Source organism: Suncus etruscus, chromosome 5, assembly GCF_024139225.1.
Source record: "Suncus etruscus isolate mSunEtr1 chromosome 5, mSunEtr1.pri.cur, whole genome shotgun sequence".
Taxonomy (NCBI): Eukaryota; Metazoa; Chordata; class Mammalia; order Eulipotyphla; family Soricidae; genus Suncus; species Suncus etruscus.
In genome coordinates this window covers 111,804,560-111,817,878 of record NC_064852.1, presented here as the reverse complement: position 1 = coordinate 111,817,878, position 13,319 = coordinate 111,804,560, and the positions used below count along the sequence as shown (strand labels likewise).

Here is a 13,319-nt window from a genome sequence, read left to right as displayed (position 1 = left end):
GTTTTATTTCTGATGGACTCACCAGCTGTGGGCCACATCTCATCTGGTTTGGGCACACATCACATGTAGAGACATTTCTGACCTGCCAGCAGGTCAGAGGCTTCATATTCTTACTTGGAGTCTTTATTTTTCAGGAGTGCTATGGCTTGTGTTGTAAGAAATGTTCTCTCTCCAATGGAGCCCACTGCAGCGATGGTCCCTGCTGCAACAGCACCTCATGTCTTGTAAGTGTCCTGACAGTCTCATTGACCTTTTACCTCTCTTTACATATTAGTCAGAGATTGTGCTTATACATATCTGTAGGATGTATCGAAAATGTGTTGTTTACCAGTGTTGCATATAAACCCGGAATTTTTGTTTTGTTTTGTTTTGTTTTGTTTTGTTTTTGGCCCATGTCCAGTGATGCTTAGGGGTTACTCCCTGGCTCTGTACTCAGGAATTAATCCTGGTTTTGCTCAGGGGACCATATGGATGTATTTTCAACCCCAGGCAGATGGATCTGATACAGGTAGAATTAATAAACCAAGCCAGTCTGGAGTCAGTGGGTTTTTGGGGGGGGGGGCCTCATTGTCTCTCCCCCTCAGCTCATAGCCAGAATTGCCTTTCTTTATTAAACCAATACCCATTTACCAGGAGGGAGAGCAGCAGTCAAGTAATTCAGGTAGGCTTTTACATTTCAGAAGGAGAGGTTTTAAGGAAAGAGGAAGAAAACACCTTTGTTTTGGGTTAATTGTTGGGTGTCATCTTACAATATAAGATGCCAGGGATCAAACCCAGGCAGGCGCTGGGTTATAATGCAAATGCTGTACCTGTTGTGCTATCGCTCCAACCCCAGCATGGCAATTTTGTAGACTTAGTAAATTTACCCCAGCATAATAACCTTGAAATCCCTTAATGAAGGATTTTGCATATTGTATGACTGAAATTCAATCATAAACAACTTTGCAATTGAGAAAAAAATAACTCAAATGTATTATGAACACAGCCTTAGAACCACAGTATTTAAATAAAATGATTAACTAAAATAAAAATAAATAAATTGACCTCCAAGGAATGGTTAGACCTATACTAGTAGTGAATAGCAACCTTAAATTGCAAACACCAGGTGCTGGCCTTTCATACAGACAAAAATTGAAGTGAATGGTTGAGTAGAAGTACAAATCATGGAGTAGATGGCCTTATGAAAGCACTTTCCTTTAAAATGTACCCTAAGTTATTTTAGACTCATAAAAGCAAGAGCTCCTATTTGCACACAGGACTTTTGAAATCCACTGTAAAGGCAAGGAAGGGTAGGGAATAATACATATTTCTGCATTCATATGCTCTAATGCTATATTTGTATCTATATGGTTACATAGTTGCTTCTAGACACAGTCTCTTATTTTTTTAATTATTTAAAAAAATCTTCCCTCTTTTCCTCTAAAGAGAGAGTCAGTACATACTAGACTTTAGCTTTTTACTCTTTTGTGTAAAACAACACTGGTACCTCTTAGTATTTTCTGGGTTGGGGGCAGGGGCACACCTGGTGGCACTAAGGGGTTACTTCTGGCTCTGCACTCAGAAATCACTCCTGGCAAGCTCAGGGGATGATATGGGTTGCCCTGGGTTGGCCTCATGCAAGGCAAATGTCCTACCACTGTGCTATCACTCCAGCCCCAATACTGGCACTTCTTTAAGTATTGCCATTCTATAGCTTATCGAATTTTGTGCTCCAAGGCAGTGGGTTTGGATATCCTAATTTTCAGTGCTATGGTTGATCCGCTTTACTGATTTGATTATATTTTTTTTACTTATTTCTAAATTGTAAATGATATGGTTATGAGATCAAGTAAGGATTGTTGGTGAATATTCAAACAAGGCTCTTTGAAATTTTAAATGATAGTAGCTATTCTATCACTGAATTTAACAGGAAATTTAACACTCAATTTCCTAACATCGAATTTCCATTGGCAGTTTCAGCCACGAGGCTATGATTGTCGGGATGCTGTGAATGGGTGTGACATCACTGAGTATTGTACCGGAGACTCTGGCCAGGTATGCCCACCTGCATTTTGGTTTCATTTCATTAGAAAAGCACATTCTAAAGCTGTTAATTTAGAGGACGGCAATCAGTAAACTTTGGTTCCTTTATTTTGGTTGGGTTTTGCTTTGGTTTCTATATTCCGAGACTTTATTTTAGAAACATCTTTTGCAGTTTGGGTACCTCAATCTCTTTTTCTTTCCAATCTCCCCTCAATAATTAGTGTCCCATTGTGGCTTCTAGTCAACTAATTGACTTTCGTCTTGCCACAGCTGAACTCAGGTGTTGACACTGATGAAGCACTAGTATGTTCTTTTCAGACATATTCAAGCCAGAAAAATATTTAAAGCTTTTTTTAAAGAAGGATTTAGACAATTTTTCACACCTTAGAAACCAGTAGTCACCTCTGGGCAAGTGCAGTTAATGACAAGTTCCCATCTCTCTGCTGCCCCCTGTCCATGAAGAGACTCCTGCCTCCATGGCCCCATGCATTCATGGGTCTGGTTAGGTCTGGTCATATCTCAATTATAATATTCTAATTTAAAGTATAATTTTTGCTTATTTATGTTTTGGATTTTTGGTCAACCCAGTGGTACTCAGAGGTTACTCCTGGCTCTGCACTCAGGACATTCCTGGTGATGCTCAGGGGGAACAGATGGGATGCCAGGGATTGAACCTGGGTAATCCACATGCATGGCGAATGCCTTACTCACTGTGCTATCACTCTGGTTTCTACATTACATTTCTAACAGCAGTTTTTATTTTTAAAAATCAAACTGTAGACATAATACAACAGGCAGGAGACTTAGCTTCCAAAGGCCTAACCAAGGTTTGATCTCTGGCACTGATCTCTGGCACTTCATCTGGTTCCCTAAGCACTGCCAAGGGAGATCCCTAAGCACAGAGCCAGGAACCAGCCCTGAGCACAGCTGGTTGTGACTGAAACACAAAAGAATATAGTTAAGCTAAAATCCAAAGTTTAGTGGGAGCTCAAGAGGCCTCTCGTGAATCTTAAATCCAAGCTCTCGCAACAAGTTATGATCAAAATTGCTATGAATTGTCTGGAGTGAGCAGTGGGCAGAGATGGATTTGAGTGCACAGAGGATTTTGGCAGAGCACCTCTGCCAAAGATTTTGGCCAAAGCACCTCCCTACTCTTCTTAAGCTGTTATTCTTCCCTACTCTTCTCAAGCTTAGTCATTCCACCTGCTAGGAGGCAGTGAGGAAAGGAGAGTGACTGCAGTAAAATTTCTTGTTCGTTAATGAATCTGCTTGTTTAGTGGCCACATTTGGCTGGTGCTCAGGGCTGACTCCTGGTGGGACTTGAGGGATCAGATAGAATGTTGGGGACCAAACTGCTTAGCCATGTTCAATGGCAAGTGCCCTACCTGCTTAACTATCTTCCCAGCCCCTTAAATGGTCTTTTTAAGATCAAAGTTGCTTTTTATTTTAATTGAGGGGAGAGAGGTAATACCTAATAGTACTCAGTGCTTACTCCTCCTGGCTCACCTTTTGGGGGGGGTATTGGGGCCACATTTAGTGATGCTCAGGGGTTACTCCTGACTATGCACTCAGAAATCACTCCTGGTTTGGGGGACCATATGGGACACCAGAGGATCAAACTGCTGTCTGTCCTAGGCTAGTGTGCACAAGGCCTTATGGTTGTGCCACCGCTCCAGCCCCAGGAATCACTTTTGGAAGGATCCAGTGTAGCTCTAGAGCAGGGGTCTAGATTACGGATTACAGTCCCTTAGAGAGCTGGAGGGCCGGACTATATGAGCTACTAATTCCTACTCACACTGCACATGTCTTATATAAATAAAATGAAAACCATTTATAAATAAACAGATCACACACCAGTATTTCAATGGGCACTGTGGGCCTGCTTTTGACTAATGAGATGGTCAATGTCCAGTTCCATATTTGTCACTGCCAGCTGTAGCAAGTGATGCAAGTGGGCATCAGTTAATCTTGATCTGGTTGGAGATTTCAGATGTTTCATTCTTGAAAAAGTCTGTTCACAGGCATAAATGCTACCAAAAATGGTTACCATTTTGAGTGCATGATTCCTGATATTTGGATATGTCTCAGAGGGGAGAGATGCATAGAAATTCAAAAGGTTACTTGACTTAAATGTGTCTTTTAGAGAGTCACAATTCTGCAGTTCAGCCAGTTCCATTTGGTAAATTGTAAGGACATTTTCAATCTCAACAGAAAATGGGTTACGAAAAAGCTGTATGTCCTGTTCATGGTGATGAAGCTCTTTGAATCTAAATTGAAACTCCTTTTGCAACAATTCTAGTGAAGCCAGACATGTTTCCTTTGGGAATGCAACCAATGGTTTGTCCGCTGACAGGTTTTGAGTTGTTGGGAGATGATTGAAGTTTTCCTCCTATACTTGTTTGATGAGAAGGCCTAATTTTACTTCAAATGCTTTCACATGCGATGCCTTATCACAGATGAGCTTCCCCTTGCCTTGAAGTTCTAGATTGAAACTGTTGAGTAGCTCTGTTATATCTGTCAGAAAGGCAAGGTACCATTTCCATTCTGCATCATTGAGCTCTGGTACTTCTTGGTTTTTTAAAAGTAGAAAAGCTGTAATCTGTGAAAGTAAGTCATAGAAACATTTCAAAACTCTCCCTCTACTCAGCCAACGGACTTCTGTGTGGTACAGAACATCTTCTTGGGCAACATTTACCTCAGATAGAAATTCCTGAAATTGTCTGTGGTTTAGTGCATGAGTTCTAATGTAATTAACACAAGATACCATAATTTTCACAACAGAGTCCCACTTTAGTGATTTACAACACAGCGCTTGTTGGTGGATGAGGCAGAGTATGGCAATTGGATGAGGATGGTTATGTTTGTCCATCTCTTGTGTAATGTAAGCAATTACTCCTCTCTTAGACCCCACCATGCTAGGAGCACCATCAGTTGTTACACTGACTAGTTTAACACAGTCCAGCTCCAAACCATTCACAGTTTGGCAAACCTTTTCAAATATATCCACTCCTGTGGTTGTACCTTTGATACTTAGCAGTGCAGCAAGCTCTTCTGTGACTTCAAAATACTCATTTGTCCCACACATATAAATGAGAAGGTGGGCAGAATCACGAACATCATTGCTTTCGTCGAGTGCCAAGGAAAAATAGCAAAGTTTCTTTGCAGAGTTTTGCAAATGGTGCAGCAAATTTTCTCCCATTTCTTCAATCCTTCATGTCATTGTAACTCCTAAAAGGCTCACTGTACTAAATAAATCGGCCTTCTCTGGACACATCCCTTTGGCAACAGAAATAAGGCATTCTTTAACAAATTCTCCCTCCACAAATGGTTTGCCATTGCGCGCTATTAGCTTGGCAACTTGAAAACTTGCCCGCAGTGAGGAAGTATTTAACTGCTTCTGCTTCACAAAAGTATTTTGCTGAGTCGTCAGTGTGTGTTTCAGTTGTAATATTTTATCTTTTCTCACTTCTCCAACCAAACAATCATATTTATCTTTATGTTGAGTTTGATAGTGGCGTCGCAAATTGTATTCTTTGAACACAGCAACTATATTCTGGCATATCAGACACACAACTTTTTCTTTGTACCGCATAAAAAAGTAATCGTAAAGTCCACTGTTCTTTGAATATCCTACACTCGCCATCAATTTTTCTTTTTCTTGACATCATTGTTTCCTAGGGATTCCAAACTGATATTAGTGAAATACAAATATGTGTGTATATATACACACAGTGTATGAACCCCCATTAGTCCCTGATTTGAACACTTACCCCTTGCAGGCTTTTCTAGGCAGACCAGCTCAGTCCCTGATAGTTCAGTTATATCTCCCTATATAATGCCCAAATTGATATGTTCGGAATCAGCATGTGAACACCGAAAAGGAATTGCAAAATGCATATAAAATTTTCAATGTAACCCCTTTAAAATGCTTCAGCATCAAACCCCTAATTTTCCACATGGGCAATTCAGCACCGAACCCCTAACCTCCCAACCACTGCCCACCCCCTAACTTTGATTTCAGCACTGAATGCCTCACCACCCCCAAAGAGGAATTTTCATATGAGTCACCCATAGCCCAATCGGGCAGAACCCCCCATCTGGCAAAAATTTATTTCTGTGGCACTTTTGACTGACCTTTGGCAGTGGAGGGAGTGGAGGAAAACCTCACTGACAGGCAGGCACAGCACACAGACACCACGTTGCCTGGGGGTAGAGCAGGCGCCTTTTTATATCATATAGTCACCCACATGTGGTATTCCTCGCCCTCCAGTGACGTCATCAGAAACGCGCCAAGTGCCAGGCGCAAGGGCGCATCAGTATCCCTCTCAACACCACCCTCATGCCCACCCTCCCAGCATACAACATGCCGTGGGCGGAGGCGGTTGACATCATCCCTGAGAAACCGTGACACTGAGTGTATATGCTGGCAGGTATCTTGGCAACCAAACAGCGCTCACTGCTGGCAGGCCAGATCAGACTCCTCTGTGGGGCCGCAGTTTGAAGATCCCTATTCTAGAGAATCAAGGGAGCGGACAGAGGTGTGTGTCCTGCATACACAGTGAATTCCTTTAGCCCTTTGACTTTCTCTTTTGGCCCATGCGTGCATTTTTAATATTTAAATATGTGATAGGTTTCTTCACTATTTTCTTTCCTCGCAGGGGTCCTCAGGGGGCCAGTTCAGTGTCCTTCAGACTGTTGGAGGGACAGATTATAGTAAAAACAAAAATTATGAACAAATTTTTATGCACACTGCATATATCTTATTTAGAAGTGAAGAAACAAAATGGGAATAAATACAATATGTGGCCCACAGGCCGTAGTTTGAGGACCATTGCTCTAGAGCAATGACAAAATGAAATTGTTCTAGGTTTTTTATCCTGTGATTAATTTATTGGCCCTAATAAGTCATATTTTAAATTTTGTATTAAGAATTTTATAATTTAAAAAATTTTTATAAATAATAAATACAATAATTTTATACTTATTTTTACACTTATCATCTATGGTTTTGCTTCTATACATTTGAGTAATTGAGAATTAACATTTATTTTATCTTAACTGAAAACCCTTAAGTTGCCAATAGAATTTACTGAAAATAAGGTGGGTTTTGACATTTTTTCCCACCCTTAAAAAATTATAGTCATGGTACCATGGTTACAGTTGTATTGACATTTACAGTTTTGATGTAAATAGTCACTGTACTTTTACTGCCACAAAAGGTGCCTACAACCCTTCAGCTTTGTCTTTATGCTACTCAGGCCTCTGCTCGCCCCCGTAATTCCTGTCCCCCTCCTCCAGAAACTTGTCTTTTCAGTTGAGTGGTTCCTTTTCATTGACTCCTATTTTATTCCTTTGTGTCTTTACATCACATAGAGGAGATTTTTCTAGCAATTTTCTCCCTTCTAACTTGTTTAGCTTAACATGACTCCTTTCATTGCTGTTCAAGTTGGAATAAACTGTCAGATTTCATCTTCTCTCAGAGCTGAGTTTTCCACTGTGCATATATAGATATATCAGAATTTCTTTTTGTGCTCATCAGCTGGGCACTTACATGACTTCTAGATCTTTCCTCTTGTAAATACTACATTGATGAGCATGTTTAACCTAATGTTTTATCAATTACCACCTTTAATCTTTGATGTCTGATGTAACAAATTATATTGTTCAATAAATTTCTCCATGGCCTATTAGAAGAGTATATGGTTTTAGAAATAATTTTCTTATGAGAATGAAGCTAAAATAGATATGAGAAGAGATGAAATTAAAGGTCTCCTATGTTATTTGACTTTGGAAGAGGCAGTCGAGCTTGAATTAAATGGATAGTGATAATGATTTTAAGAGAATGACCTCTAAGAAGCAGTCTGTCCAGCTGGCATTCTGACATGAGCTCTTTTATCCAGAGCAAGCATCTGCTTATTTTTTCACAGTAGCATTTACAAATGCCTTGGAGCTGTTTTTTAAATCACAGTATATAGAAGTGCATAATGTTTGTGCAGATGAGATAAATCCCTGGCAAATAGTGGGTGACTTAATAAGGGTACTTTGTGAAAATGTGGGGGATGTATTTATTAGCTCTGTGAAATACGTCATCTGAATAGATGTGCATTAAAGTGACTGTACTTAAATGCTGTCACATTTCATGTTGGCCTCAAGAAAAATATACTCTGTAATAGCAAGAGTTGAGGTAGCCACCTAGTGACAGGTTAGAGAAAATGCATATATTTATGGTTCTTTGGGTTTTAAACGTCTCCAAAGAACATGGCATTTCGAAACTTTCTCTTAGTCAACAATAAGCAACTGGTTTTCATAGCTTAACTAAAAATAAATTGATTAGAAAAATGCATGTAGAGATGAGAATAAATAGTAAGGACTTTTGGTGTCCTTAGTATGAGCAAGTCCCCCCTTACCCCATACACATATTAAGAAATCACACAAGTCAAAATGACTAATTTAAAGACTGGTGTGAAGGACTCTGGGAGAAGGCAGTTGCCTTGCTTATAGCCAACTGGGGTATAATCCCCAATATCCCTTATGGTTCCCCACACACCACCAGGAGTAATTCCTGAGAACAGAGCTGGGAATAACCCCTGAGCATCACCAGGCATGGCCCAAATATCAACAAGAATTCAAGCCTGGTATGTCTTTTTGCAGTAAGGATATTTTCTTTGCTTTTTTGTTCAGTGTAGTTGTATTTGTCTTTGAGTAAGTGAATAATTAACAGCAATGATGATAAAGTAATTGTTGTGTTTTGAGTGGATTCTGGTGGATCAGAAGGTAGCAGGATCTGTATTTTGATATAGTCAGTCCAAGATGCCAGGCTTCCTGCTTTTAATCTCAGCCCTAGTGGAGTTGTGGGAAGCAAAAGCTTAAGGGAGGATTAGTTACTTTCTAGACAGATGTAAAACCAAAAGCTCTTAACTCAAACTTTTCTTTATTAAGTTATTGCTTCTAAGTGGTTCTAAACTAGTTCTCTTATCTTCCTGTATTGAACTCAATAAACAGCTAATGTATGGAGACTAAAAGGACAGAATTGAATGTGTATGGGTCATTCTTTTATTTTCTCAATCATCTCATAGTAATAGCATTAATAATAGGAATAGTAGTAGTAATAATAACAATAATTCAGCTATCAACTCTGGTTTTGATCTGCAGGGCAGGGAGGAGCAGAGAATAGAGCATGTCAGATCCCCATTTGCATGAATACACATCATTTTTGAAAGAAGAACCAAAGAAAAAGTGAAATATGTGAATCCTCAGTAGCTGATGAGTATTACAGAGGAGAAATCACCCAGGCACAGGAATAGGAAGCCAGATTGGGAGGGAGGATGGTTTTGTGAGGCCTGGTCAAGAAGCCTTTGCTAATATGCTGGCATTTGAGCATAACTCTCAGGAAAATGAGAGACTGGTCAGTCCGAGTCTGTGGGAGAAAACAGAGCAGCAAGGGCCATGGGGTGGCACCATGCTTGCCCCATTCACTAGACTCAGACCAGCCAGGGCAGAGAGCAGGAATGAGTCAAAGAGCTGATGGCTTGGATTGACACAGTTTCATGTCAGGTTTGGTCAAATTTTGAAGGCCAGTGAGCCAACAGGAAAGCCACTGGGTAAAGGAGTGATATAATCTGATCATACATGACATGTGTGCTCTGATCATATATGACACTATCATTGTTTGATGAGCATGTTTAATCCAGTATTTTATTTTGCATTGCAAACCTTGATCCCTGTGTTTGATATGAAAATTATTTGGATAAATGAATTTCTCCATGACATATGAGCATATATGTTCTTTAAGCAATCATTTCCCTGTATAATGGGAGTGAATTTAAGATAGATCATGGAGGAGAGGAAGCCAAACTTCCCCCATGCTAGTTTTTTTTGTTTTTGTTTTTGTTATTTTTTTTTTTTTTTGGTTTTTGGGTCACACCCAGCAGTGCTCAGGGATTACTCCTGGCTCTATACTCAGAAATCGCCCCTGGCAGGCACAGGGAACCGTATGGGATGCTGGGATTTAAACCACCGTCCTTCTGCATGAAAGGCAAATGCCTTACCTCCATGCTTTCTCTCCGGCCTGCTAGTTTGTTTTGTGAGAGCCAGTATAGCTTAAGTTGATGTATGTGCATACATATATATCCCTTCCCTTTGTTATTATTGCACTGCTCTAGGGGTGGCTGGTCCACAATTGTTTCTGGTTTGGGGTTTTTGGGGTTTTGTTTTTGGTTTTGGTTTTGGTTTTTAGGTCACACCCAGCAGTGCTCAGGGGTTACCCCTGGCTCTGTGTTCAGAAATCACTCCTAGCAGACTCGGGGATCTGACCCAGCAAATGCCCTCACCACTATGCTATCATTCCAGCTCCACAATTGTCATTGTTGAGGAGTGCTGGGGACCCAGGGGACACAGTGCCCAGGAACTGTTTGGGGTGTGGTTTCAGGGAACTGATTGCACAGAGGCCAGTTTGGAAGTCAGAGCTCCAGCTGCCAAGGATGTGCTCTAGGCTTCAAGCTTATACCCTGCTCACTACCAGGAGGGAAGTAGCCTTCAGCCAGGTGGTGGAGGAGATTTGAAAGGCCCCCCGATTTAGGGCCTGAACTCTGGCAGAGGGAAGACAGAAAGGGCCTCCATGCAGTAGTTGGCTCTCCCTCCAGTCTCACCTTGATGTATTTCTTTTTCCTTCTTTCCCATTTTTGTTCATTGGACATTGGATCAGAACCTTTGATTTCAACTTCTGGCTTTGGCTCTAGACTCTAAGAGAAGGAGACTAGGGAGTTCTCCCAAGTAGTATTTAGTAAGACCAGGGGCCCCTACTGAACTGCTGTTCAATTCAAAACCCAAGGATGTGCTGCCGCTTGGGTCTTTCAGTGCCAGGGATACCCAAGCACCTCAGCTGCATGGCTGCGCACCTCCAGGGCATACTTAGGGCATACTCCAGAGCATAATCAGTCTCCAGGGCTGTGCCCAGCAGGGCTTAGGATATCCTGGGATGCCAGAAATACAACTCAGGCTGGATGTGTGTTAGACCTGTGCCCTGACCACTGGACTAGCTCCTAGTTTCTCAAGTCTTTCTGAAAGGTGATTAAAAAAATGGATGGAGAATCTGACTTTTATCCTCATCAGGCTGATTTGGGCAGTAGAAAATAAGTGTCTTCTTAAACAGGGATGCACAGCTCAGCCTAGAGAAGGTGATACCAGACCCATCAATTGTTGTACCAGTACTCTGGCATGCAGGAGGGCAGGCACGGACAGTTGGAGTACCTGTAAAGGAGGATGAACGAGCAGGAAGTTCCTCCCTTTGCAGTAAAGTGACTCATGTGTGACTGAGAGGGTGGGAGATTTTTCACAGAATCCCTGGAGGTTCATAAATGAGCTCCTGAATATGGCTGCTCCTACGTTACAGGACAATGTATTTCCTTCCTTGTCCGATTCTAACTCAGTGGGCAAATGACTATAAGTTGTGCTGGTCTATCTGGGAAATGGAGGCATATAAGCCTTTCTTGCCATGGACCTGGTTTATTTGCATTAATCATAGGAAAACAAATTTGGATCATCTAACGAAGATGTTACTCATATTTTTCTCAGTATTTATGTCCATACTTACGTTTTTTTGGTGTTATGATCCTAGTCTGAAGGTCCTTAACCTGTGAAGCATTAATTAAAAAGATTCTGTCTTTCAGTGCCCACCCAATCTCCATAAGCAAGATGGATACGCATGTAATCAGAACCAGGTATGCTGTACCTTCCTATTTTTAAATATAATTTTAGAAGGATTCACTTGCAGTTTTCTTTTAGAAGAGTGTTACTGGGAGGGATATTGTAGCTCAATCAACTGTTAAATTATAGTAGTGGACTTGGAAGTCCAGGTTGCTTCATGTGGAACCAAATGCTAAATATATTCTATTTTATTTCAGTGACAAATTGTCAAGATTGTGAGCCAGGAAAAAAAAAAGCATGCTTAAAGAAAAACACAAACACACAATTTTTTAATTTATCACTTTAAATGATGAGTTTGGATTTCAAGAAATCTACCCTGAGTCTTATTCTCAGTTTTTGATTTTAAGTGTCTCTTAGGCTTCTCTTCAGATAATGAGGACTTTTGTGGTTCTCTATGAACATGTTGAAGTATGGAATGACCCAAACCCAAACCAAACCAACCAACCAACCCAGCTGTCTACAAGACCAGAAAGGAGGGCTGGCTCTAGAACTAGGGGGAATCAGAAGAGGTCCCTCTTCCCCATGCTTCTGCCTCCTGACCCTGTTTCTCTGTCCCCAGGGTCGCTGCTACAGTGGAGAGTGCAAAACCCGTGACAACCAATGTCAGTACATCTGGGGAACAAGTAGGTACCATCCTGTACTGTGTTAGTTATATGTATCTTTTGGAATAATGTCCTCTGTCCCTCACCAGAAAAACAAACACAGCTTAGAGTGATGTCTTAAGGCAACCTAGTAAAAGGTCAGAAAGAGAGACTCAGTCACATGTCCCACAATAAACAACAGCTTAGGCTGGGGAACTTATCACCTGTACTGCCGGTTGTCACCGGTAGTTGGTGGTAGCAGCCAATGGTGGTAGCAGCCAGAAAGTAGGGTTCACAGGTACTTGCTAGGACCAGACCCAGGACTGAGCTCATGCCAAGGATCCAGACATGGGTATGTGTTACTTAATACTGTGTTTCAAATGCTCTCTCCCTCCACGCTCACTCTCTGCTCAGTTTTCCCATCAAGGACCAGACTTACATTCTCAACCTGTGTAGTTTTTTGTTTTCGTTTTGTTTTTGTGTCATACCTGGTGACGCTCAGGGCTTACTCCTGGCTATGTGCGCAGAAATCGCTCCTGGCTCGGGAAACCATATGGGACGCTGGGGATCGAACCCAGGTCCATACTGGGTCATCCATGTGCAAGGCAAATGCCCTACCACTGTGCTATCACTCCGCCCGCCTTAGTCTGTGTAGTTTCAAGTGAAGCTACAGAGACAGCAGGAGGTGCCTTGAACCCCTGCATGGCAGATGTCAGTGTATTTGCAGTTGTTTAACAGGAGGATATTTTTAATGCTTCCCTTTGGGTGGATGGAGGAAAAGATAAAAGAAGCACATTTGTGTTTTAAAGATTAGAACTAAAGGCCAACATAACATCTTAAAGGAGTGAATGAATATAGAACAGGGTTAAGAATGTTTATTCATTTTCCAAGTGCAAGTTTACTCTCTCCTGTTGGTAACCATTTCTACCCCCACCATCAGACCCCTTGAGAACTGGGAATAAATTTGCTTTTCAACTGAAAAAAAAATAGTGGTGTGCTGATGCTCTCTTG

The 13,319-nt window shown here is 41.3% G+C and overlaps 1 protein-coding gene across 1 annotated transcript in view; it reads left to right on the top strand.

Annotated features, from left to right (window-relative positions):
• The window catches only part of ADAM23 (ADAM metallopeptidase domain 23), a 215,444-nt gene that overhangs the window by 174,388 nt on the left and 27,737 nt on the right, over window positions 1–13,319 (top strand). The window contains exons 17-20 of the mRNA XM_049772905.1: window positions 135–224; window positions 1,954–2,034; window positions 11,691–11,741; window positions 12,287–12,350. Coding sequence (XP_049628862.1) covers window positions 135–224; window positions 1,954–2,034; window positions 11,691–11,741; window positions 12,287–12,350 — 286 coding nt within the window. The remainder of the gene's footprint in view (window positions 1–134; window positions 225–1,953; window positions 2,035–11,690; window positions 11,742–12,286; window positions 12,351–13,319) is intronic.